Raw genomic sequence first — 24,202 nt, 5'->3', positions numbered from 1 at the left:
GCAAGCTGCTCCAGTGGAAGGGGTCCCTGCCCGTGGCAGGGGTTGGAGCTGGAGGAGCTTTAAGGTCCCTTCGACCGAACCCATTCCCTGCCCTGGGCAATGGACAGAGGCACCGCGGGGTGTAGGGATGGACAATACCCTTCACAATACTCGCGTGGGGGCTCCAGCTGGTGAAGATGGGCGCGGTTCTGGCTTTAGCTCAGCCGTACTGCCCAGCCGCTCTCTCACAGCCATCTCCTTCCCTCACATCACATTTACTCTGTGACGGTCTTGACTCTGATTTACTTCTACCAAGTCCCTCAGCGTTCTTACATCGTGCAATCAGTGCAGGCCGCACGCATGTGATGGTTCAAGCCCCCGAACCGTCCCCGTTCCCAGCACCGCGGCCGCATTTCCACCCCTAGGACCTCACCTCCGGCCCCAAAGCTCCCCCGGAGCCGCTTCACCCGCGCTGGGCTCGGCCCCGGCTCGGCGGAGGGAGACCGGAGCCGCTGAGGTACTCGCGGTGCAGGGCGGGAGCCGTAGTCCCTCCGAGCCGCCATTTCGCCGGCAGCGTGCGGCCCTCGCTGACCCCGCGCCATGGAGAGCGGCTTCGGCTCCGACTTCGGCTCCGACTTCAGCTCCGGGGCTGGCGGCGGGGGGAAGCTGGACCCGGGGCTCATCATGGAGCAGGTGAAGGTGCAAATCGCCGTGGCCAACGCTCAGGAGCTCCTGCAGGTCAGGAGGGGCAGCGGGGGGCGGGCGGGGGTGCCGCTGTCCCGGCCCCGCTCTGTGCCGGGCAGGGAGGGTTTCCCCTGGGGCTCGGGGGGGGGGATTCGGCCGTGGTGCAGTGCGAGAAGGGAGAACGCGATCGCGGTCGATGCTGCCGGCGCGATCCGGCAGGGCTCGGCCGGGGCCCGCGGCCCCTGTCCCGGTTCTTCCCGCGGCCCCTCACGGCCTCTCTCCTTAGCGCATGACGGACAAGTGCTTTCGGAAGTGCATCGGGAAGCCCGGCGGAGCCCTGGACAACTCGGAGCAGGTGAGCGCGGTCGGGGCCGGGGCGGGGGGGAAACGGGAGCCGCGGGGCCGAGCCCCGGGGCAGGCGCTGAGGGCCCCGTGTCCCGCAGAAGTGCATCGCCATGTGCATGGACCGGTACATGGACGCCTGGAACACGGTTTCCCGAGCCTACAACTCTCGGCTGCAGCGGGAGAGAGCCAACATGTGAAGAGCGTCCGCTCCTGGAGCAGGGAAGGACCATGTGGGCACGGGACGAGCGGCCGGTCCGGGTGGCTGGGGGTGGAATCCTGCTGCCTTTCCAGCCCCGACCATGGCGGAGCAATAAACCCTCTCTGAGCCTTCTGCATCCATTGGCTTTTATTAGCAACCAGCCCCAGGAGCGAGGGACTTTTCCAGCCTCAAGAACCACCGCGAGCTGCTTGGTTCCAGACTGGCCATGGAGCAGCGGATAAATCCCTGCTGGAAGGGCTGCGAGAGGCAAGGAGCATTCTATGGACAAGGAGCACCAAGCCAGCAACACGTTCCCCTTGCCCAGGAAGCAAGCATGGACCCAGCCACCAAACAGTTAACCCAGGCCCTTCCCATCACTGCCATGCTTGGCTCTTTCCTCCCTTGTATTTTGATAGCAGGTTGAGGGCTCACTTTTGGGCTCGTAGGCTTTGACTCAGCTCAAGCAGTGTGCTGGGGAGCAGGGGTGCTCTTAGGTTTGCAGCACAGCCTTGGCAATACTTGTACAAGCCCAGCTGGGGATGGGAAGGGCTGGGAAATCCTTGGGTTTCATTCATTCTCCAATAAAACCTGTTGTGTGGCTGTGATGTTTTGTAACCCCTGGTTTGCCTCCGGCACAGAATGTTCCATCTTGGAGCCTGCCTCTTAGGTAAAACTCTCAGGTTTCTGAGGGAGAAGTGCTTCTGCAGCAGGATGTGGGGCAGTGTGGTTGGTGGCTTCTATGGAGGGACTACAGCGTTCTCACTCAAGGTGAACTGTTAGGGGATAAGTGGGTATTTGGATTAACTGAAACTGGGGTTTGCCATCCAGTCTGGGTAGAATGACTGCTTGAAAATAAAGTGCCTTCCAGCCAGGTTTGCTGAGAGGCCTTGTTACTTTTCTTCCTGGCTGTATGAGTTTCATGGTACTGCCTGTACAGCAGTCCTGTTTCATTGATCAGAGCATCCCACAGTGTTCGAGCCAGGGGTTTGAACCCATCCTGAGCTAAGCTGTGCCTGGAAGCCAGGGCTGCCACCTTGCTAGTGTTCGAGCTGGGGAAGTGGTGGATTTGGGTTGGGAAAGAAGAAACCTCTTGTTATACCTAGATGCAGAGTTTAAGTGCTAAAGATTAGGAAGGGGTTTGGGATAGAAGCTGCTGTTCAGTTTTGATGGTTGGAGCTATGATGTAGAAGCTGTCCAGAGATGTAGCAGCCTTCCAGTACCTAAAGGGGGCCTAGAAGAAAGCTTGAGAGTGGCTTTGGACAAGGGCCTGTAGGGACAGGACAAGGGGAATGGCTTTAACCTGCCAGAGGGGAGACTGAGATGAGCTCTTAGGCAGAAGACGTTTCAGTCACCCTTCCCACTAGAAAGGCCACGTTTTAATGCATAGGATATTTGGCCAGGTCTTAAGATGGACAGGCCTCCTTTATTTATAGAAAACATCTAGAATTGTACCTTTCTATGCAAAGCACTTATCAGACGCCCTGGTGTCACGGTCGCTGTGGGTCACACAGCACTGGCGTTTGCTTGCCCATCATCACTCCTTTGCAGCAACAGAACAGATGTACAATAGCTGAGGGGTTAGTGCATCATCTGCCAATGACTCTTCTCACTTGTCTCCTTCCCTGAGTGGTGAAACGCAGCTTCAGAGCTTGAGGTTCTGCGCAATCCAGCCCTGCACAGCCGTGACTTTGGTGTAGACCCCAGGGAAGTACGGCCTGGCGCAGCCGTAGCCCCAGCTGGTGATTCCTGCTAGGAACCACTTCCCTGAGGGTTCTTTACAAGCCAGGGGCCCGCCCGCATCGCCCTGCAGAAAGAGGAGAAGGGACCTGGATCAAGCAAAGCAGCGGCCCAGCCCTCCCCATCGGGGGTGTTCCTGCTCCCTGGGACATGGGAGCATTTGCTGTCCTGTCCCCCACCTCCCCCGGAGCCTGCTTCCAAGCTGGAGGGCTCCTCAGTGATCTGCTTGCGTGAGGTTAGGGCTTGGAGGCACAAAGAAGGCCATGAAATGGGCTCCACGGTGTTCCTGTGCTCTCTTGCTTGGCACTACCTCTGCCTGATTCCCTGACCTGTCCTAGGGTGATGGGACAAGCAGAATGAGGGACTCGGGTCCAGTGCCAGTGGGGATGGATGCAGAGAGAGCTGAGCTGGGGGAGGCAGGGCATGGCTCCTCAGGGAATGCAGCCTGGAGTCAGGCTTTGCTCTGTCCCAGCCACCGTGTTTGGTGCTCTCACACTCACTGAGCAGCTGTCGACGGTGCCCTGCGGGAAGCCAGCGCACAGCATCCTGCTGCTGATCTGCACCGGGTAGAACTTTTTGCAGGCCTGGTCTCCAATCACGTTCACTGCTGCTTTCTGCAGGTGCTTTGCCATGAGACCTGAAGGAGACAAGTCGAGCTCTTAGCTTGGTGCAGAGCGTGTGAGGAGTACGTGGAGTGGGGGCTCTGCAGCCATGCGTGCTTGCCAAGGGAAGAGACCTAACAGGGAAAGTGAATCGCGCCTCATCCTTCCCGGCAGAGCAAGCACTGGAAGGTCCCTTGGGTGTGCAGTTTGTCGGGCAGCTCATTGACTGGATAGAAATGGTACCGGGGTGGTTCTTGCACTGCAGGAGCAGCTGCTGCAGGGACGGGGAGCACTGTGGCTGGCAGGTAGAAAGCTTGGGAAGGCTGCAGGAGGGTGGAGGTGTAACCAGATGAAGAGTACAACGCACATGGGGAGGAACCTGGGGTGACAGCAGGCTTTGCCCAGGTCGGCATCGCTTGGTGGGGGAGTGCTTGGGACACTGGAGTGGGAATGGGGATGTTTGGGCTCACAGGGTAGCATGGATGTGAGGGAACCTCCTCAACCCGTACCTCCTTCCTTCGTGGAGCCCCAGCCTGTGATGAAGCATCTGGCTCCTTCATGGAAGACGTGGGAATTGTGTGGGAGACAGATGGGTTTGATGGTGCTGCTGAACCTGAGGGGCGCGCTCAGCTCCAGCAGGGCCACGTCGTAGTCCAGGCTGTAGACGTTGTAGAAAGGGTGCTTGTAGATACGGAATATTTTCTCCGTTTTGCCGTCAACGCCATTCAGGAGGGGGGTTCCTAGAAAGGCCACCCACATTTTGGGGTCACTGTAACTGCAGAAAGACAGCAAAGCTGGCTGTTAGGAGCATGGCCTCACAAGGAGGGCTGTTCCTCCACTTGTGGGGCTGGGCTGCCCCATCCCTGGCAGTGCTCAAGGCCAGGCTGGACACAGGGGCTTGGAGCAAGCTGCTCCAGTGGAAGGTGTCCCTGCCTGTGGCAGGGGTTGGAGCTGGATGAGCTTTAAGCTCCCTTCCAACCCAAGCCATTCTGTGGTTTTCTGATTCATTCCTCTTCACCCTTACCCACAGAGACACATCTGCAATAGAGAGCGTGTGCTTCCAGTGGGGCGCAGCATCGCAGCCACGGTGCTGGATGCAAGGAATGGGGAGAGCAGGAGGGTTCATGGCAGTTGGCTTCCCCAGCCCACCTTTGACTTACATATCAAAGCAGTGAGCTGCAGAGAGCAGCCACCGGTCCGCAATGAGCACAGCCCCGCACTTGTGCTCCTTCCGCCGCAGCCAGAGGCTCACTTGCCAGGGCCATTCGCCTCGAGCCGCGGTGCTTCCACCCACGATCTTGCTGAAGGCCAGAGCAGTTGTGGAGCCGCAATCTGGGACAGAGCAAGAGGCACTGTGTCTTTAAATACCAGTAAGTGAAGGCGACAGCCACCCTCCTTCCATTCCCCGTGCCATGGGGCAGCCTTCGGGGGAGACATCCATAGGGCATCCATCTGAGGGAAGGCTTGGCAGATGTGGTATGGTTTGGGAACTTCTACTTGGTATCACAAGGAACAGTCCTGGGGATGACAGGGCATCCTCTGGACTGCCACACTGAGCAGAGCTGCCTTGCCAGTTTGTCCTTACTGGCTAGGCCTGAGTGCTGGGGAATGGGTCTGATGGTTCTAACAGAGGGGAAGATGCCACATTTTCTGGCATAGAATTTGATCTCTGCTCATCCATCTTCATCTTGTTACAGGCTCTGGCAGAGCAAGAAGGGGCTGGGGCAGGTACCCAGCATAAAACATGGGGCCCAAGACCCACGTGAAGCTGGTGGGTTGGGCAGTGTAAAATCAGGCTGGGCAGCAGTTGTGGTGCTCACCGCAGTTGCGCTCATCGAAGCCGTTGCTGCAGTCCACGATGCCATCACATTCCGGGTTTTCTTTTCCAATACAGACCTTGCTGGAGCACTTGAAGGTGAGGCTGGTACAAGGCACCACTGGAAGGCAATAACCCATCGTCTGCTCAATACCCACTGTGCTGGAGCTGGAGGCCTCGTCCCAGCACGGCAGTGAATCAGGTTTACCTGGGGTTCGGGTGGGCTCGGCAGCCTCACTGGTTTCCAGCACTAGGGAGGTTCCTTTCATGCTTGTGGTTGTCCTCATCCCCAGCGTGGTTCTGTTGTCTGGACCTGCAGACGCTGGGCTGGGCTGGCGGGTGAGAATGGCTGCAGGAGCTGGACTGGAAGGGCTGCCTGGGCCGGGACTGGGCAACGGTGAGATGGTGCCCAGGATCCAGTCCTGGAGCTTGGTAACTCGGGAGTACACACCAGGGTTCATAGCCTGGGCACAGCCAATGCCCCAGCTCACGATGCCAGCCAGGTAAAACGTTCCTGGGGTCACCTCACAGGCCAAGGGTCCTCCTGAATCTCCCTGGGGAAGAAGAAGCAAGGCAATGGCTGCTCACTCTGATCTCCCCAGTACAGGTCTACGTGGAGCTGCTGCTCAGCCACACTGGGAGGACTTGGCCAACTCCTCTTTCTCTAGCCCTGCAGGTCTGCAGTATGTGTGCAAGACGTGAGTGTGCAGAGGCTGGATGTGGGATCAGTGGCTGCACAAATACAAGTGACATTAATAGCTCCTGACAGCACCTTTCCACCAGAGCAGGACCACCACCAACTGCCACTGCCTCACTGCCGCAGATGGGCTTCATCCAGACTGCCCACACAGTGCAGTGAGAGGTGGTTGCTCAACTTGATGGGGCTTTATTTACTCTTCTAAAGCTCCAAAGCCGTGGGCTGGGGTCTTTGAGCTAAGGGACATGTGGATTACAGCACCTGCGTTAGCGCTTCCCAAGGACGTGCTGAGGCTGGGAGTCAGCCCAGCTTTCTGGAACCAACCACAGAGGAGTAGAGACAAATCCCAGCCTCTTACCTGGCATGAGTCTACCTTCCCCTCCAGGAAGCCAGCACAGATCATTCGGTCAGTGAGGGAGAAGTTGTAGAGGAAGTCACAGGTTTTCTGGTCTATGATGCCCACAGAGGCTTTCTGCAGGACCTCAGGCTTGGTGGCTGCATGGAAACCACAGCATTGATGAGTGGAGCAGAGGGAAGAGGGAACTCGTGGCTTTTAGACTGACCCAACCCGGATTCGAGGAAGACAATCTCTAATCCCGTAGTCCTGCATCAGCTCTCAGCAGTCGTAGAATCATAGAATGGTTTGGGTTGGAAAGGACCTTGAGATCATCCAGTTCCAACCCCCTGCCATGGGCAGGGACACCTCACACTAAACCATGGCACCCAAGGCCTCATCCAACCTGGCCTTGAACACCGCCAAGGATGGAGCATTCACAACCTCCCTGGGCAACCCATTCCAGTGCCTCACCACCCTCTCAGTAAAGAATTTCTTCCTTAGATCCAATCTAAACTTCCCCTGTTTCAGTTTGAACCCGTTACCCCTTGTCCTGTCACTGCAGTCCCTGATGAAGAGTCCATCCCCAGCATCCTGCTGCTCCTGGCTTCCCAGCTTGCGGTATCACCAGGATGCACCTTCCTACCTGTGCAAAGGATACTGCACACAGGCAGCACCTTTCTATTGTCTCGACAGCTTGTGGGCTCCTGGTTAACTGCTGGAGGGACAGTTGGGCTTCTTTGGTAGCTCACGTGCTAAACTCTCCTCCTACAATGGGATCTTTGCTTTTTCTGATTGCTTGGGGCATCTTCGCAACTGAGTGTGGGTGCTGAGGGGGACACAGGGTCCTGGCAGAGCTACAGCAGGGCCCTGAGGCAGTGCCCCGCTCTTGCTTAACTGCTGAGAGGAGCCCAGCAGGTTCCTCCTGGTCCCTGCCAAGCTGCTCTCTCTGTTTTCTCTGCTGCTGGCTCCTAAACAACTGGATTAAGATAGTCTCTGAGGACCCTTATTCTTGTGTCCCTGTTCCTGTCCCCTGTCCTGTGTGGCCTCTGGATTGCCCAGGCTTTGCTGCTGAGGCTGTCACAGCTCCCAGGCGGGTCAGCGGGTGATGGATCACTGCTCACCGTTCCCTTCTTGGAGGTTACCCCAGCCAGAAATGAGGCATTGCTGGCCAACAGCAAACTCCTGCGCAGCGAGCGGGAGGCACACGGGCTGGATGTGCTTATTGAAGACAAGAGGCCTTGCCAGCTCAAGGACAGCCACATCAAAGTCCAGCATGATAGGGTTGAAGAGGGGATGTGGGATCACTCTTGTGACGTTGACTTTCACTGCACCTCCGTCTGTTCCATTGAGCGATGTTGTTCCCACAGAGGCTTCGATCTCTTCTGGGTTTGTCCTGCAAATGCAGAATTCTGAGCATGCAAACACACACACGTGTGTGCCCAGCAGGGATTCTGGCATTTCAGCTGCAGGCAGCTCCCAGTGATCAGCGTCTGAGACCTTACTTGGCAAAGCAGAGCTCAGCACACAGAAGAGCCCTGCTAAGTCAGGCCCGGAGAGCTGCTCCCAGTGCCACACGTTGGATGGCTCCTGAAGAGCAGGTGAGCACTCAGTATTCCCCAAACACTTTGTACCCTTTGGAATTGTATGGTCCTGATCACAAGTTCCCTGTTGTCTCCTTTCCCAAGTTTACTTGGTCTACTTCATCATGCTTGTTACAGATGCTGTACCCAGCTCATCCCTGTGTCTTGTGATAGCCTTTTCCCAGTGTTGTCCCAGTGCTGCATGAAATGTCTGGGAAGTGGGTACCTGCTGGGTTACCAGCAATGTACTGGTGCCCTCAATTGTTTCTCTAGTGATTTCTAGCATCCCCTTGCTCTCTGATTGCCCCTGCCCACAGAATTGCTGTTCCCATGGCGATATCCTCAGTATTTCTGACCTCTTGTTCGGAATGGTAAAGCTGATGGAGACCCATAGTCACCAAAAGCACTGCTTTTCTGTTACGTGCCTCACTTCACACTTGCCAGCCTTGCTTTTCCCTTGCTGCTTTATTGCCAGGCTATTTAAAGCATAAGATCAGCTTGAAACGCTTCATAGCTTGTCCCCCACCTTTTGTGCCTTCAGACAAGCATTATCCTCTTGCTGCACATTTCTTTGTCTAGGCTATCAATTTGGGCTCTTGCTATGCAGGATTGAACTGACCATCTTCCCTCTATGCCGTATATAACAGCCAGTTTTTAAGGATCCGTTGAGGAAACTCTTGTCCTTGTGGCACCTTTCCACCCATTAGATGTGTTGTTCTTGCTCCCTGCCCAGCCTACTTTAACCTTCCTCTGCCTCATCCCAACCCCTTTTCCTATGGGTCTCTAGCTATAACCAGTATTCATGTCCAATGGGTGTTCTTGGCTTTCCCCGGTGTCGCAGTGATGGGTTTGGCTCCATGGCCATGGGCGGGCGAGCTGGAGCAGCAGTGCAGGGATGGGCTCTTACTCATTGAAGCAGTGAGCTGCTGACAGCAGCCAGCGGTCCCCTATTATGGTGGCTCCACAGAAATGCCTCGAGTCCTCTTTCAGGCTGACTTGCCAGGGGATCTCTCCTCTGGAAGCATCGGTTCCTCCGACAATCTTGATGGGTTTCGAGAACCCCGGTCGCTGCCCGCACTCTGCACAGAAGGCAAAGCAGTGATAGAATCATGGAGTCATAGAACAGTCAGGGTTGGAAAGGACCTTAAGATCATCCAGTTCCAACCCCCCTGCCATGGGCAGGGACACCTCACACTAAACCAGGGCACCCAAGGCTCTGTCCAGCCTGGCCTTGAACACCGCCAGGGATGGAGCATTCACAGCCTCCCTGGGCAACCCATTCCAGTGCCTCACCACCCTCACAGTAAAGAATTTCTTCCTTAGATCCAATCTAAACTTCCCCTGTTTCAGTTTGAACCCGTTACCCCTTGTCCTGTCACTACAGTCCCTGATGAAGAGTCCCTCCCCAGCATCCTTGTAGCCCTCTTCAGATACTGGAAGCTGCTCTGAGGTCTCCATGCAGCCTTCTCTTCTCCAGGCTGAACAGCCCCAATGTTCTCAGCCTATCTCCATACAGGAGGTGCTCCAGCCCCTGATCATCCTCATGGCCTCCTCTGGACTTGTTCCAACAGTTCCATGTCCTTTTTATGTTGAGGACACCAGAACTGCACACAATGCTCCAGGTGAGGTCTCACGAGAGCAGAGGGGCAAGATCACCTCCTTCGACCTGCTGGTCACGCTCCTTTGGATGCAGCCCAGGATACGGTTGCTTTCTGGGCTGCGAGCGCACACTGCAGCCGGCTCATGTTCATTGTCTCATTGACCAACACCCCCAAGTCCTTCTCCACAGGGCTGCTCTGAATCTCTTCTCTGCCCAGTGATGTGTGATGTGTGAGTGCTCCTAGCAGGAGACAAGGAGGAAGGAGACCTTTGGTCTCTCAAAGCAAAGTCTGAGCCGCCTGAGCCCTGCCTGCTGATCGTGGCAGTCCCGGCTGGTGGTTGTGCACAACCATACAGTCATGGAATCCCAGCCTGGTTTGGGTTGGAAGGGACCTTAAAGCTCATCCAGTTCCAACCTGTCGAGGGCGATCCTGACACTTGGAGCTGTACCTGCCCCAGGCTGGGTGCTCGTACCTTGTGCTCTCGGTGCAGTCACCGCCTTGCTGGCGGCTGGGGCTGGTGAAGAGGTGGGGATTGCTCTGCTGGTGGTGGAGTTGAGCTCTCCAGGGTTGACTGCGTTACTGTTGGTGCTGGAGTGTGTTAGAGGGAGGGTGCGGGCTATGGAGGTGGGGAACTCGGAAATAGCATCCAAGATCCAGTCTCTGAGCTTGGTCACGCGAGTGTACACCCCGGGCCGCCTGGCTTCAGCACATCCAATGCCCCAGCTCACGATTCCCGCCAGGAAGAACTTGCCAGATGGTTCTTGGCAAACCAGGGGCCCACCAGAGTCACCCTGCAAGAGAAGCCAGATGGTGAGCTCTCCCTGGGGATGCTCGGTACCCATGCGTGTCCCAGCTCACCTCTGCTTATTCCCTCCAACCCACTGATGCTGAAGCATCTCCTGTGCTGGCCTTTGGCTATCAAGCAGTGCCCTTGAGATGCCAGAACCACTTCTGTCAGATCCTGCTCCTCGAAGTGCTACTTGGTGCATACTGGGAGGGAAAAGACTCTTGTGGGGTCTCTGGCTTCCCCAGGCAAAGCTTACCTGGCAGGAGTCTATTTTCCCCTCCAGGTAGCCAGCACACAGCATCCTGTCGGTGAGGGCATGGCTGTAGAGGCTGGAGCACAGCGTCTGGTCCAGCAGCTCCACTGTTGCTTTCTGCAGGTATTCAGGCTTCACCACTAAATGAGAAAGATGCAACCACAAGCTCAGGGCAGGGAGACCCTGCCCCAGCCCAGCAGCATGGCCCCAGCACCCTTCGCTGGTGCCTCTTGCCCTGCTCCCGCACCACTCTGCTTACAGAAATCCTCCTTGAGGTAGCCCCAGCCAGAGATCAGGCACTTCTTGCTGGTGGGGAAGTGGTGCCCAGCCTCGGGCAGGCACACGGGCTGGATGTACTTGGTGAAGCTCACGGGTCTCTTCAGCTCCAGCACGGCCACGTCGTAGTCGGCCGTGTCAGTGTTGTAGGAGGGGTGCGGGATGATCCGGGCGATGCCCATCTTCACTGCGCCGCTGTCCGAGCCTCTGAGCGAGGTGGTCCCCGTGTAAGCTGCCCACATGGCTGGGTCCTGAAACCTGCAAAAGAGACGGGAGCCTGCCCATCCCTCCAGCCCCGCTGGGACAGCAGCTCCGCACGGCTCCGTCGGGTAGGGGAAGGAAACGGCGCCTGGGGATGCAGCAGGAGCTTGAGCTGGGAGCCAGCAGCAGCTTTTGGGACTGGGCTGGAGCTTACTCGGTGAAGCAGTGCGCAGCGGACACCAGCCACTTCTCCGTGAGGATGGCGGCTCCGCAGAAGTGCTCGTTGTTCTCTCGCAGGCTGACTTGCCACGGGAACTCCCCTCTGGATGCCTCCGAGCCCCCGACTATCCTGCCGGCAGTCTGCATGGCCGGGCGGCTCCCGCAGTCTGCAAGGCAGGGGGAGAGCCGGTGCCTTGGGATGCTGCGCCCAGCAAAGCACCCTCAGGACCAAGTGGGAAAACCAGCTTCAGCTGCAGGCACGCTCCCAGCACGTGGACAGGGCCAGGGATGTCACAGGGATGTCACACATTAACCTGCAGGCTTGGATAATGAAGCAGAGCCCTGGCCCACCACAGCATCCTCCCTCATTTCTCCTAAAGCAAGAAGTTCTGCAGACAAACCCCTCGTTCCACAGGCTCAGCTTTGCCTTGTGATGTGCTCCCAGCAGCTCGTGGGCTTCTGGTGCTCGCCCAGCATTGCCGCCTCACCACGAAAGTGGGTCTTGTCCTGACCCTTTGCAGCGGGTGGGGGGACCAAGGTGTTTCTAAGCTGTAGTTGCCCTCATCCTGATGCAGACATCACCATTGGCCTCACAAGTTGTGCTGAGCCCTTGGCTCTCTTCAATGCCACAAGCCCAGTGGAGCTTCAGCTGCCAAGGTCTGCAGCAGTGGGTAATGGCCATGTCCAGGAGCCTCACTCTGCTCCTCCAGCTCCAACCCCCTGCCAGGGGGACCCCTTCCACTGGAGCAGCTTGCTCCAAGCCCCTGTGTCCAACCTGGCCTTGAGCACTGCCAGGGATGGGGCAGCCACAGCTTCTCTGGGCACCCTGGGCCAGCGCCTCAGCACCCTTACAGGGAAGAGCTTCTGCCTAAGAGCTCATCTCAGTCTCCCCTCGGGCAGGTTCAAGCCATTCCCCTTGGCCTGTCCCTCCAGGCCCTTGTCCCAAGCCCCTCTCCAGGTTTCCTGCAGCCCCTTTAGGCACTGGAGCTGCTCTCAGGTCTCCCCTTCAGGAGCCTTCTCTTGTCCAGGCTGAACAGGATGGGGCACAAGTACCGGAGGGAGCTGAGGCTGCGGAGGGCAGCCAAGGCAATGGCTCCTCCTCCTGCTGGCTCTTACCTGATCTCAGCCCGGGTCTGCGGGGAGAAACCTCACTGAGACCTGTGACAAAGTGGAAGGAATGGGGTTCAGTGAGGAACGGAGCTCAGTGAGGAAGGGGGCTCAGTGAGGAATGGAGCTCAGTGAGGAATGGAGCTCAGTGAGGAATGGAGCTCAGTGAGGAATGGAGCTCAGTGAGGGTATCCCAGGAGCTCTGTGCTCCCATGGATTCCGCTGCTCCCAGGCTGGGGCTGGCAGAGCCTTTGCTTCATCCTCTCCTCCAGCCTGGCAATGGCCTTCCCTGCCCCACAGCCAGCGGTGAGCTCCTGGCCCAGTTCCCTTCCCCAGCTCCCTGCAGCCCTGAAGGCTCTGGGATGATCCCAGGTTCGGGGAGAGATTCCCAAGGATTCCCAGGAGCAGGCTCCGAAGCTGAACCTGCGCAGGGATGATGCCTAAAGCAGGGGGCTATGTCTGCCCCCTCCAGGTGGGCTGCACAAGCGTCCCAAAGGGGGCATCTACTCCCTCATTGCAGGGAGTGCAGAGGAACCCACAGCCTCATGTTTTCCAGGCACATGTAGGGTTAAATCTGCTGTCCTGTGCCCACGTAAGCTCCAGTCAATGAAGGAAAGGAGTTCCCATTCAGGTGGCTCCAGAGAATAACTCAAATATGAGAAGCATCCACCCGAGCAGGGATTATTGCTGCAGCTCCAGGGAATGCCCATGGCTGCTCACACTTGCAGGTACAGACAAGCCAGCAGTCAGCCTCCTGCAGCTCCAGCTTTTATCCCTCAGGCTCTTTCCAGGCGCCAAAGAAAAGCCAAAGAAGCTGCAATTTATGCTTCAGGCTCTGTGGTTGCTGCAGGCCCCCAAAGCCGCTCTTGTAGAACCACATTCGTGTTGGAAGGGGACCTAGGGACTGCCCACAACTACCAAGATCCAGGCTTGTTTCTGCTGGGCACAGGGGGGCAGGCAGAGCATCTTCTGTTGGACTGCTCGGGGGCCTCCATCTCTAACGTTGCTGCTGGGCAGGAGCCTCAGCTGCACATCCAGGGCTAAAGCCTTGCTTGGGTGCCTGAGCCATGGGTTGTGGTTGTGCCTTTGGGGCTAGCACCTTGCTCTGACCCTACCTGTAAGAGAAGCTGAGGATATCGTCCCATAGGCATCCAGGGAGAGCCCCTGCTTGTGCAGGGCCGCCGCCAGCCCCTGCCGCAGAGCTTCCTCCTCCATGGTGGAGCTCAGGGGATGCGAATCCTGGGGAGCGAAGCGGAGGCGGAAACGGACGATCACGGATGAGGAGTTCCCATTCCTGCTGGAAGAATCAATGGGAACGTTGGCTCCATGGCCAGGACAAGGGACAGGGAAGTAAAACTGATTCTGAATAAGTCCAGGTGCAAGTTTCTCCGGGTTGAAATGGTCGTTCGCAATGTTCGCTATGGCCCAAAGTTCAGCTCTGGTTGGACAAAGCTGTTCTCTGCTTTTCCAAAGGGAAGAAGCCAGCACATTGGTGTGAGCCTGGAAAAGCCAGCCTTGCCCAAGAAGCAGTTTAAATCTGCACTGGGTTCGGGCGAGGACAGGCTGAGAAAGTTGGGGCTGTTCAGCCTGGAGAAGAGAAGCTGCGTGGAGACCTCAGAGCAGCCTTCCAGTGTCTGAAGGGGGCTACAAGGATGCTGGAGAGGGGCTCTTCATCAGGGACTGTAGGGATAGGACAAGGGGTAACGGGTTCAAACTGAAACAGGGGAAGTTGAGATTGGATCTAAGGAAGAAATTCTTTACTGAGAGGGTGGTGAGGCACTGGAATGGGTTGCCCAGGGAGGTTGTGAATGCTCCATCCCTGGCAGTGTTCAAGGTCAGGTTGGATGAGGCCTTGGGTGCCCTGGTTTAGTGTGAGGTGTCCCTGCCCATGGCAGGGGAGTTGGAACTGAATGATCTTAAGGTCCTTTCCAACCCAACCCATTCTATGATTCTATTCTATGGGAGCTGAATGAGAAGGAGCTGGAACATGCACTGATAGCCTGCAGAGAGCTGCCTCCACTCACCTGTAGCCCAGAATGGTGCAACCGGTGCACATCCAGTCCAAGCGGGACTCCTGGAAACTGGACAGGAACTGCAAAGCAAAGAGCGACGGTCACGGACTTCCCGGGCCCAAGAGCCCGAGCAGATGGGGCTGGACGATGCCTGGGAGCTTCCAGGAGCCGAAGCATCGTCTCTTGCCTGCGGGCAGCAGCGGTACCTGTGTCTGGCCCATGTGGAACCCTTTTCCCGAGGCTGGGAAGCTGGGCCCTGCGGAACCACCTCCATCCTTCCCAAGCCTTCTCCTGCGAGCCTGCAGGAACTCACCAGCTTCTCCAGAGCGGGTGTCAGCACCCTGTAGTACTCCGAGCTCTCCGTCTGAAGGCTGCTGTTGAAGGCGATGCCTCCCAGCTCCACCGTGTGCTCGAAGCTGGTCTCTGCCGCCGGATGACAGGCTGCCAGAGAGGGAAAGGAGCTGGCACGGGCACAAAGGACCCGTGGAGCTGCGGGGCCATGGCGAGACCCAGCTTTCCTTGCTGCCTGCTTTGGAGCAGGGCTCTCATCATGTCCTTTAGACCCCCCCCTCCACTTTGAGTAGCTTGGGTGTCCCTGACCACCCCTGGCTGCTTTTGGGGGTGCCCCATGGCTGTGCTGGGCTACCCTGCAACAGGAGAACCTGGCAAAGAGCTCATTTGAGCTTGGAAACAGTGGGTTCTGTTCAAGCCTGGGGCTAAAGTTTATGCCCCATCCCTGACAGTGCTCAAGGCCAGGTTGGACACAGGGGCTTGGAGCAAGCTGCTCCAGTGGAAGGGGTCCCTGCCCGTGGCAGGGGTTGGAGCTGGATGAGCTTTAAGGTCCCTCCCAACCACGCCATGATTCTCTGATTCTACAGAAGGTTCCTGAACTGATGGGTACATCCTGGCAGTGCAGCACCAGGTTGGCCCCATCCCTGCAGGAACAGGCTGGGGAAAGCCCTGCTGGGTACAGAAGTCAGCTTAGCAAGTGGCACTGTCCAATAGAGCTGTCCTGGTGGGATCTGCCAGGCTGGAGTCCACATCAGGGTGCTGGCCAGAGGTGGCATCTGGCCATGGGGCACCAGAGGCAGCAGGAGGGAGGTGGGAGAGGCAAGGAGGTGGTGGCCATGCTCTCAAGTGGGTCAGTAAAGCATGCAATAGTCAGTGCCTGCAAGAGGTGACAGGAGATGGCTGGGGCAGTGGGGTGCAGTGACAGGAAATGTGGGAGTCACAGGGGGAGATTAGAGGATAGAATCATGGGATGATTTAGCTTGGATAAGACCCTTAAGGTCTTAACGTAACCCAGCACTGCCAGGTCCACCGCTAACCCGTGTCCCCAAGCACCACGGCTTTAAATACGCTGTGGGAAACGGTGTCAGGCTAAAGCCTGGGTAGACAACATCCACGTCCTCATCCACTGAGTCATCTTGGCATGGAAGGAGTTCAGGTTAGTGAAGCAGGAGAGGAGTAGAGCAGATGTGTCACACAGCACTGAAGATAAAGTGCAGCTTGTGGGGAGCTGACTGCATTTTGGCCTCAGCAGGCGGCTTTGAGGATCTGTGCTGTGAGGGCTGAGCTGTGCAGGCCATTGGAGCATAGGAACTGGAAGAACGAATGTGGCTGCACACTCACCCAGGAGGATCCCCAGGTACAGGGCTGTGACGCTGCCCACCACGGCAGCAGCAATGGTTCCCTTCCAGCAGCTGGCCCTCAGTCCCCTCCTCTGGGTGCTCAGCTCCGGCTTTACCTGGTCCATGCTTTCTGAGCAGCTCAACAAATGGCCCCTGTGATCAAGAAGAGAAGGAAAAGGACAAGTCCGGGATGAAACGTGACAGCCGTGGTTACCCCAGGAGCTCCAACCAGTGCATCAGCACGAGAGGGCAAAGGATGGATGCACACCGCATCCCCTCCGGGGCATGAACACATCAACCATGGTGGCCCACCACCGAGCACGGCCACGTACATTGTGAGTGCAAGCCAGCCTGATGCCTCCATCCCCGTGCATTGCACAGGCACTTTTGGTGACACAAGCTCTGGGTGAGTGCTGAACCAGTGTCCTGGCATCACTGGGGTCCAACCGGGCTTCAAATAACACAACTGGGCTGTAGTCACATCCTTAAACATGAAGCTGCAGTCTGAATAGAGAGCTATGCGGCTCTGGCCAGTAAATGTACCAAAGGCAATGGGGATGGAAAACCTCTAGAATCCTTGGCTGTTTCTACTGGACCATTCCAACTTGGCTACTGAAATCCTGGCCCTAGGCTGCCCATGGTGTACATCATGTACACCACAGGGTTTAGCTCTGCTGCCAGTGCCTAGTTGTATGGAGCAATTAATGTGTGCTTGACTTATAGCTCTGCTACTATCCTGGTGAGCAGTTTCTCCTCCCCTGTGGTCAGCACTGATGCTTCCAGTATCTTGCTCCGAGTGGTACAAACAACCTGCAGAGGAATCAAAGTCCTTTCATGTGACCTTTCCTGCTTCCTGAGATCAGCTCGATGGACTCTGCTGTACTTGTTTCACTGTCAGTGCTTTTCATGTTCTGATGGGATCCAGGACTCCTCTGGATCCCAAAAGTACCCAAAATAGGGCACTTCCCTTGGTTTTCTATCTGCACTCTTGTAGTAAAGTGAGCCTGCGGTTGGCCGCCTTTTGCATGTCATCAACTGGCTATCGATAGCAACGAAGGAGCCTGGGATATCCTGCTGTATCCACAGTCATTCCATCATGTTCATGTCACGTTGTCACTCAGCTTCTCCTTCCTCAGTCCCAGAGGCTGTCCTGCCGAGGGACATCTCATCTCACCTCGTCGCTTCTGCACTGCCCACTTGAGAAGATGCCGAGTGGTTGGGCTGCAGCAGCCGATGCGATGCCGTCAACCAGGCTGTGACTTCAGCAGACAGGGAAGCCGTGGAGGAACCACCTTTTCTCATGTAAATGCATCAAGCCATGAAAGAGAAGGAGGGAGAAAAGGAACCCAGGATGCAGGAAGCAGCAGAGCTGTTTCAGAAGAGCTTTTCAGTGGCTTCCAAGAGGCGTCAGCCGCTCTTTAAACTGAAGCTTCTAGATAAGAGATGTGGAAAGGTCACTTCTTTGTGAGGCAGCAGACAGAGGGAAAGGGGGAAGGAAGGGACAGGCTGCCCAAGATGCCTCTTTTTGTCCTAACAGACCTCCATGTACTCTTTTCCAGCTGTAACTGAGCCTGGCACAGGGGCTTTGTGAACAGCATCTCCGTCCGACCGTTCAGCTCTGCCTCAGAGGAGGCAGGCAGGAAACCTCCAGTGGTCCTTGTGAGCTGAATACCTGCAGATGAGTGATCCCTCCTCCATGCTTCCAATGGGTTTTGGAGTCCCTCTTGCAGGATGGAAGCTCAAAACTCTCATCTGGGTGTGCTGACCGGTGGAACCGTGGTCTTCCTACCAATGGACTTTCAAGGTGGGACAAGCACATCTGAGCGTGAATTAACGTCACAGGTGAAACTGGCTCAGGCTGGGTGTTATTTTGACAGACAAGTTAGACTGAACTCGTCTTGGCTGCATATGAAAAGCCATATTACAATAAAAGGTACTTGGGACCCTAGAAAGAAGTCTGTATTATTGATTGCAGTGATATGTAACTGGAAAACCAAGCGTATTTAGAGACACAGAAGCCTTCTACTTCCCCAAATGATCCAAACCTGTCTTCTTTGCTCTCCCTTTTAGCATCAGAAAAGTTCATTTTCCTTTGGTGTGAGCAGTGTTAGAAAAGACATCAATGGAGATCCCACCTTGCAAGAGCAAGATAGAGACTGGAATTTTTCCAGTGAAAGAAGACAAGATGATCTTTTGAGGTCCCTTCCAATCTCTAACATACTGTGATACTGTGAAGGGCCGTCCCTAAATCCATCGTGGGGATGAGATGCCAGGAGCTACAGATGTTGAAGAACATCATTGCATAAAACCAGATGGGTGAAAAGTGGATTTTGCTGCTGGGGGCAGGCATTGAGAGAGGAGCAGGAGTTTCCAGTGGGAATTTTGACAGGAAAAAGCACATTTGTGTGTTTTTGCCCGATTATCAATTGTGAGTGGCTATAAATGTGATGCCCTGATACTGGGGGACATCAGCGACCTAAGAGAGTCCTTCCAGTCCTGTCTTGGTGGGGTTTCTTCTCAGTGCTCTGCTTTAGCAGAGGAGGCAATGGAAAATGCCAACTGTCCCATGAAAACCACCATCTCCAGCAGTCCCTAAGGATCCCCTGGGATTCCCGGGAGATGGGCACCGTCTCTGCTCTTCTGCTTCTTGGCAGCTCAGGGTTCGTGTTCGCGACAGGAGGCTGGCTTTGGCTCCAGGGCAGCCTGGAGTCATTCCATAGGATTGCCTTGGAAGATCCGGTTTCGTTCTCAACTGGTACAGACAGGGACACCCTGAAGTGTAAAGTGGAATGGGACAGACGCCCATTTATCCTTCCTCTTAAGCAGCCAAACTGTCACTAACACCCGCTCCTCTCGTCAAGGAGCCCAAGAAAGTAGCACGTGTGTCTTGTGCGCGCTCATGGAGCAGGTCAGGAGCACATCATGGGCAGGAGCAATGAGGGGACAAGGACCCAGCCTCTTCTCTTCCACTACTTGGTGTTTCTCTTTCTTTGCCTCTGTTGTGTCCTTCCCTTCACGCTTTCCCCTCCTGAGGCCTTTCCTCCCACCTTCCCAGTCCTCTCCAGCTCTTCCTGCTCAGCCTCCCTTCAGAACAGGGATGCTCGCACCCATCTCATGCTGCTTTGCCCAGCTCCCTTCTGCTCTTCTCCAGCTTCTATGCCTGCTCTGCCAGCCCCTAGCAGCAGCCTCCCACCACGAGGACACGAACCAAGCCCCTCTGGTGAGCAGAAAGGCACAGAGGAAGAAGCAGAGGAAGAGAACAGTGATGCCCATGTCTCAAAAGTCAACTTCACTGGCACACAATGAATGGGCGCAAACCCTCCTATGGCAGAGCCCAGGCTGCTCTGCAGCCTTTGTGCTGCATTTCTCTATTCTAGCCTTACGGGGTGCTTTTCTCCAACGCTATGGCTATAAAGGGCATCCGAAACGCTGCATGTGAATAACCAGGGGCCAGGAGAGCATTCACCTGATCCCACATCAAGATGCTGCTGTGACAGGGTCAGAATGGCTCCCAGCACAGCGACTGCTGAGCCTTCAGACACCAGGGTTGTAAAACTTGTCTCGTGGTCTAAGGTCACGCCTGGAAGCCCTCCCCCAGGCAGAGCCCTTGCAAAACGGTGCCGTTGGTATGGAAAATATGGGACTTGCTCGGGGCAAAGATGATGAGCGGCAACCGAGAGCATCTGGTCAAAGGTGGGTGAAGGACTTCATCGGAGAGATAAGACCTGAGGGGCTTCGGAGGGGGAATTGAGCGGCAGCGGCATCGCGCTGCTCCGGAAGGATAAAGCCCGGAATGAAAACGCAGCCCTCGAGGAGCCTCACTTGGTGCATTCACCATTGCAAACCACATCCGTGACACCAAACCGTGAGCTTGGGCACAGCAGAGGAGAGGGGCACTTGTGGCAAGTGAGAGCAGAAGCACGAGCAGAGGAGATGAAGAGATGCGGTGTGTAGTTTGCTGGCACAGCCTGGTAGTGAGGACAAAGAAGCCCCAAAACCTCATTTAAAGTGAGGGCAAACCTTGTGATTTTATACTTTACCCTTGGGAATTTCATTGTATGCAGATGGAGCCCAGCGGCTCCTGACAGGAGGTAAACTCCTTTCCTAGAGGGGTGGGTTTAGCACCAGAGGTATGTGCTGGGTGATGGTGCAAAGAGGTGTCAGTGTGGAGAGACCAAACCCCTGTGCAGCCGGCCAGCAGGACACAAGAGGAGAGGCCAGAGCTGCTCAGCATCACCCCAGCTGGACCAGATGGTGCTTCCATAAGCATCCACGTCACCAGTGTGACACGGACAAGCCAGGTTTGGCTAAGGTGGCCTTTTTGTTCCACGTGGCACGAGCATCTCCTGCCACCAACCTGGTTCCTCAAGCCACCCGACCCCCTTTTGCTTTAACCCATTTCCACCTCCCGTCACAGGAGGTGCAGAGCGGTGCCTGCCCCGCAGCTCTCTGTAGGTTAATGCTTGGTGGGGTCGTGCTGCCTTTCAAAGGTGGTGCCTTCCTTCCAAGCAGAAAGAAACCCTCTCACCTAAGAGGCTGCAGGGCCTGGGCTGGGGACACCTCTTCTCTATGGAGCAAAGACCCCCCCCCAGCACTGTCAGCCTCTAGAACAAGCGTGTTCTGGCTGGCACCAGCCCCTGCACCCAGTGCAGCGATGACCTCAGTGGGTGCCTGCTCACTGGACCCGCTCTTGGGAGGTGCAGCGGGTTCAGCTCTAGTCCTGCTCACACCAGGCCCATGGCACTGTGCGGGCCTTGTTTATTGTCCCTCTTGGACTTCCAGTGTCTCTCGATTTACAAGTAAGAAGATCCCCTCCTTGCCTGCCAGCTCTGCAGTCGCAGCCGGGACATGATAGGCGGCTGAGCTCCCGCTGCTTGTATTAGCACCGGCAGCACAAGCTCAGCATCCTTTCCACCTTGGAGACGCTCAGCCCCGAGCTCTCCCTTTGGCAACAGAGACCCAGGCAGATTTGTACCCGCAATTGCTTTCTAAAGCCATGGATTACACAGTAAAATAAAAGCTGCCTTCCTGCCCCTCAGCCGTGCTGGCCCAAAAGCTCCGTGCAGATGATAGTAAATACAGAATACACATGGGGAGTATCCCGTGGGCAGGGAAGTGCCATTTCTGTCCAGTTACTTTTCACAACAGAAGCACTTTATCATTTGATCCTTTCCAGCTCATGAATGGCCAAGAAAAACTCACATCCTTAACTCCTGGCATCTCCTTTCGTGACAGCCACCCTTCTCCCTTGGACACTGCGTCTGGCCCAGTGCAAAGGCTGTTGGAGACATGTGGGTCCTGATGGAGCTGGTGGAGACACCGAGACCGGGGGTTCTTGGAAGAACAAGGGCTGCAGTAGATGCCTTTGCCTTGCAGATAACCACAGTCTTTCTGACCAGCTTCCACACGTTAGAAGCAATGTGTGGAGTACCCGGCTTCAGCCGCTGTTACAGTTTGACAGGCATTGATGTGCATGGGCACAAACCCCTCCATGCTGCCCTGAAAGCAGCCGCCTGCAATGCCTGCTCCCTCAAAGGAGGGTTCACAGAGAGAAACCAGGCGGCGATAAAAGATCTCAGCCACGCAGGGGCCTCCCAGCACCTGAGTCACTGATTTCAGAGGGAAACGCAGAAGGAAACCCTGCAGGTATCTATGTGGGGTAGCATCATCTGCTAAAGGCGGCTGTGTCCCCAAGCACAGGCTGCAGAGCGCTGCGCACACAATGCTCCAGCCCTGCGCTGCGTTGCTTGATCCCTTCACCCACAGGGACCTCCTTCCAGCAGGACACAGGGCAACATGCCTGAGCTCCATAGGGCAGCCTCATGGCTGGAAGACATGGCAGTGCTCAAGGCCAGGTTGGACACACGGGCTTGGAGCAACCTGCTCTAGTGGAAGGTGTCCCTGCTGTTGTAGGGACTTGAAACTAGGTTGTCCCATCCTGGAGACACTCAAGGCCAGGCTGGATGTGGTTCTGAGCAACCTGATCCAGTTGAAGTTGACCTTTGAAGGTCCTTTCCTTCCAACCCAAACTATTCTATGGGTTCCCTAATCTTTTAGGTCCCTTCCAACCCAAACCAGTCTGTGATTCTGATTCTCTGGTTTAGCCATAAGTGACTAACGAAGGAAGCACCCAACTTATTTGTGTCTCTTAGCTTAAATAAAAGGTTTGATGTTTCCCCTATCAGCAATAAATTCAGAAAGAAGCCGTTTCCTTAGAGCCAACAAAGCAAGAGGAATTTTCCGAAGCGGGATGGGGCGGGAGGGGGGGGAATATTCAAGTGGGGAGGAGCAATTCCAAATCCGCACTGGTCTGGAAATGTCCAAGTGCGGGAACAGGGATGGGATGGGACAGGACAGGAGGGATGCGGCTCTGCCTGCGCTGCCCGCAATCCGCGCTGGACCAGCGGGCGAGGAGCCCCCCGGGATGGGGGCAATGGCCGGGACAGGGGCAGGTTTCACGCTTCTCTTCCCACCCTTGCCCAGAGAGCCCGAAACCTCGAAGAGAACCAGAAGGGGCTGGAGGAGGGCGCAGGAACTCACCCGCTTTGCTCTTCCCGCTGCCACCGAGGTGGATTTTCCCTGGAAACCTTCTCCCCCGGAGCGGCGCCTCCCGCCTCCCCCCCGCGGTGACCAGAGCAGAGGGTGGGAGGCACACGGGGATTTTGCATACGGAGCTTAAAGGCACAGCCGGAGCCCTGAGGAGCGGGTTTGGTGCCTCACTGGATTTCGGGATGCCCCCGCTCCTGCTCCTCCCAAGCCTGCAGCGGTGTCTGCGGCTCACTCAGCTCCCATTCACTTCGGCAGCAAAACTGGTGCCAGCGATGCCGGTGGCTCCCATCAGCAGCGCTGAATTTACCCTGCACCAGAGTCAGCCCCAAGGGGTAAAACCGGTGAAGGGGGGCACGTCAACACCCCCCCTCACTGCCTCAGTCACCTCTACAGCACTTGCAGCCCACGCTCTATTGATCACAGCATCCCAGATTGGATTGGGTTGGAAGGGACCGTAAAGCTCATTCAGCTTCCAACACCTTCCACTGGAGCAGCTTGCTCCAAGCCCCGGCCAACCTGGCTTTAATCACTGGCAACCAAAATCAGCGGGCAGCTGGGGCCACCCTGGTCATTGCAGGTTTGCTCCACACACCATTACAGCAGCCAGATGCAACAAACACTGCGCTAAAGCAATGTCATCCTCGAAATTCCACAGAACAAGCAGGAAAACGTAGCGATGCACCATAAGGTACACGTGTGGATCAGGCTGGTCCAGGAGCTCTCCACTTCATCATCTGCCCAGGTGAGCTCATGAACTGATTTCAGACAACGACTTAACTTGTAAGCAGGAGCTGACCGAAGAGCTTCCCAAGAAAGGATGTGAGGAATTGGTGCAGGAATTTCAGTGTGCCCTGAAGGCAAGCTTCAGGCATCACCTCTGCAATCCCTGTGCTTAAAGGAGCCATCGGGATGGATGGCATCCTCCTTCCACAGACTCAAGAGGCTTCTTGCTGCAAGACTAAGGAAGTTGTACAGGGATGAGAAGCTTGGAAATAGTGAACACAAAAGTGCTTCTGCAGATGTAGAAGCGGTCACGTAGGACACATCTTCAGTGAGCACATCAGATGGGAGATCCTTTCAGAGTCACTACGGCAATCCATAGTGATGCATCAGGCACGTGTGGCACGGGTGGTAGAACCATGGGCCAAGTTCATCAGAAGAGCAGTTTAGGATCTAACCCGATCCAGATGATGCCACGCTCCCGTTTGAGCAGTTCAATTCCCCATTGGAGCATTACTCTGTGCCAAAACCAATAACTTAGGCTTTATCTGTGTTTGGTTTTCAAACGAATGCTCTGTCCATCTCTGCGCACCGGATACAGTCAAAGTCACCCGGCTCGTTCATCGGGCTAATTCTGTTCTAGCATACAGGTCTATGTTTAAAGCTGCAATGCTAGCTACTGTTTCAACCACGATAGGATGGGGTTTGGAGTATTTTAGGATGAGCTTTGTGGCCAGGCTGTATCTTCCCATTTACTACCCTTTATTTAACACAAAACCAGTTTTTCTGGTTTGGAATCCTCTTTGTGTGAATGGCAGGCGCTGTCTCTTGATTCCACAGCCACAGCCCCCACAGAAAGGCTGTCCTGCT

General features: G+C 55.9%; 2 protein-coding genes across 2 annotated transcripts; one reads left to right on the top strand and one right to left on the bottom strand.

Annotated features, from left to right (window-relative positions):
• Window positions 1–561: 561 nt before the first annotated feature.
• TIMM13 (translocase of inner mitochondrial membrane 13) lies at window positions 562–1,731 on the top strand. Its single transcript, XM_080634119.1, has 3 exons — window positions 562–717; window positions 950–1,018; window positions 1,107–1,731. Exons 1-3 carry the CDS (start codon window positions 580–582, stop codon window positions 1,203–1,205), a joined length of 306 nt encoding a protein of 101 aa, XP_080490245.1. The 5' UTR covers window positions 562–579; the 3' UTR covers window positions 1,206–1,731.
• Window positions 1,732–2,849: 1,118 nt separating this feature from the next.
• On the bottom strand, window positions 2,850–16,188 carry TMPRSS9 (transmembrane serine protease 9; the record flags this gene model as incomplete). Its single annotated transcript, XM_080634188.1, has 18 exons — window positions 2,850–3,011; window positions 3,445–3,581; window positions 4,056–4,321; window positions 4,707–4,878; window positions 5,367–5,483; window positions 5,571–5,916; window positions 6,418–6,554; window positions 7,518–7,789; window positions 8,884–9,055; window positions 10,050–10,368; window positions 10,621–10,757; window positions 10,877–11,151; window positions 11,309–11,480; window positions 12,430–12,471; window positions 13,536–13,717; window positions 14,445–14,512; window positions 14,746–14,873; window positions 16,065–16,188. The coding sequence occupies 18 exons, from the start codon at window positions 16,186–16,188 to the stop codon at window positions 2,850–2,852; spliced, it is 3,228 nt and encodes a 1,075-aa protein (XP_080490314.1).
• Between the last annotated feature and the right edge of the window lie 8,014 nt (window positions 16,189–24,202).

The sequence above is a fragment of the Psittacula echo genome, assembly GCF_963264785.1.
Source record: "Psittacula echo genome assembly, chromosome: 24".
Taxonomy (NCBI): domain Eukaryota; kingdom Metazoa; phylum Chordata; class Aves; order Psittaciformes; family Psittacidae; genus Psittacula; species Psittacula echo.
Note: the sequence above shows the minus strand (reverse complement) of the source record. Positions and strands in the feature narration are given on the sequence as shown.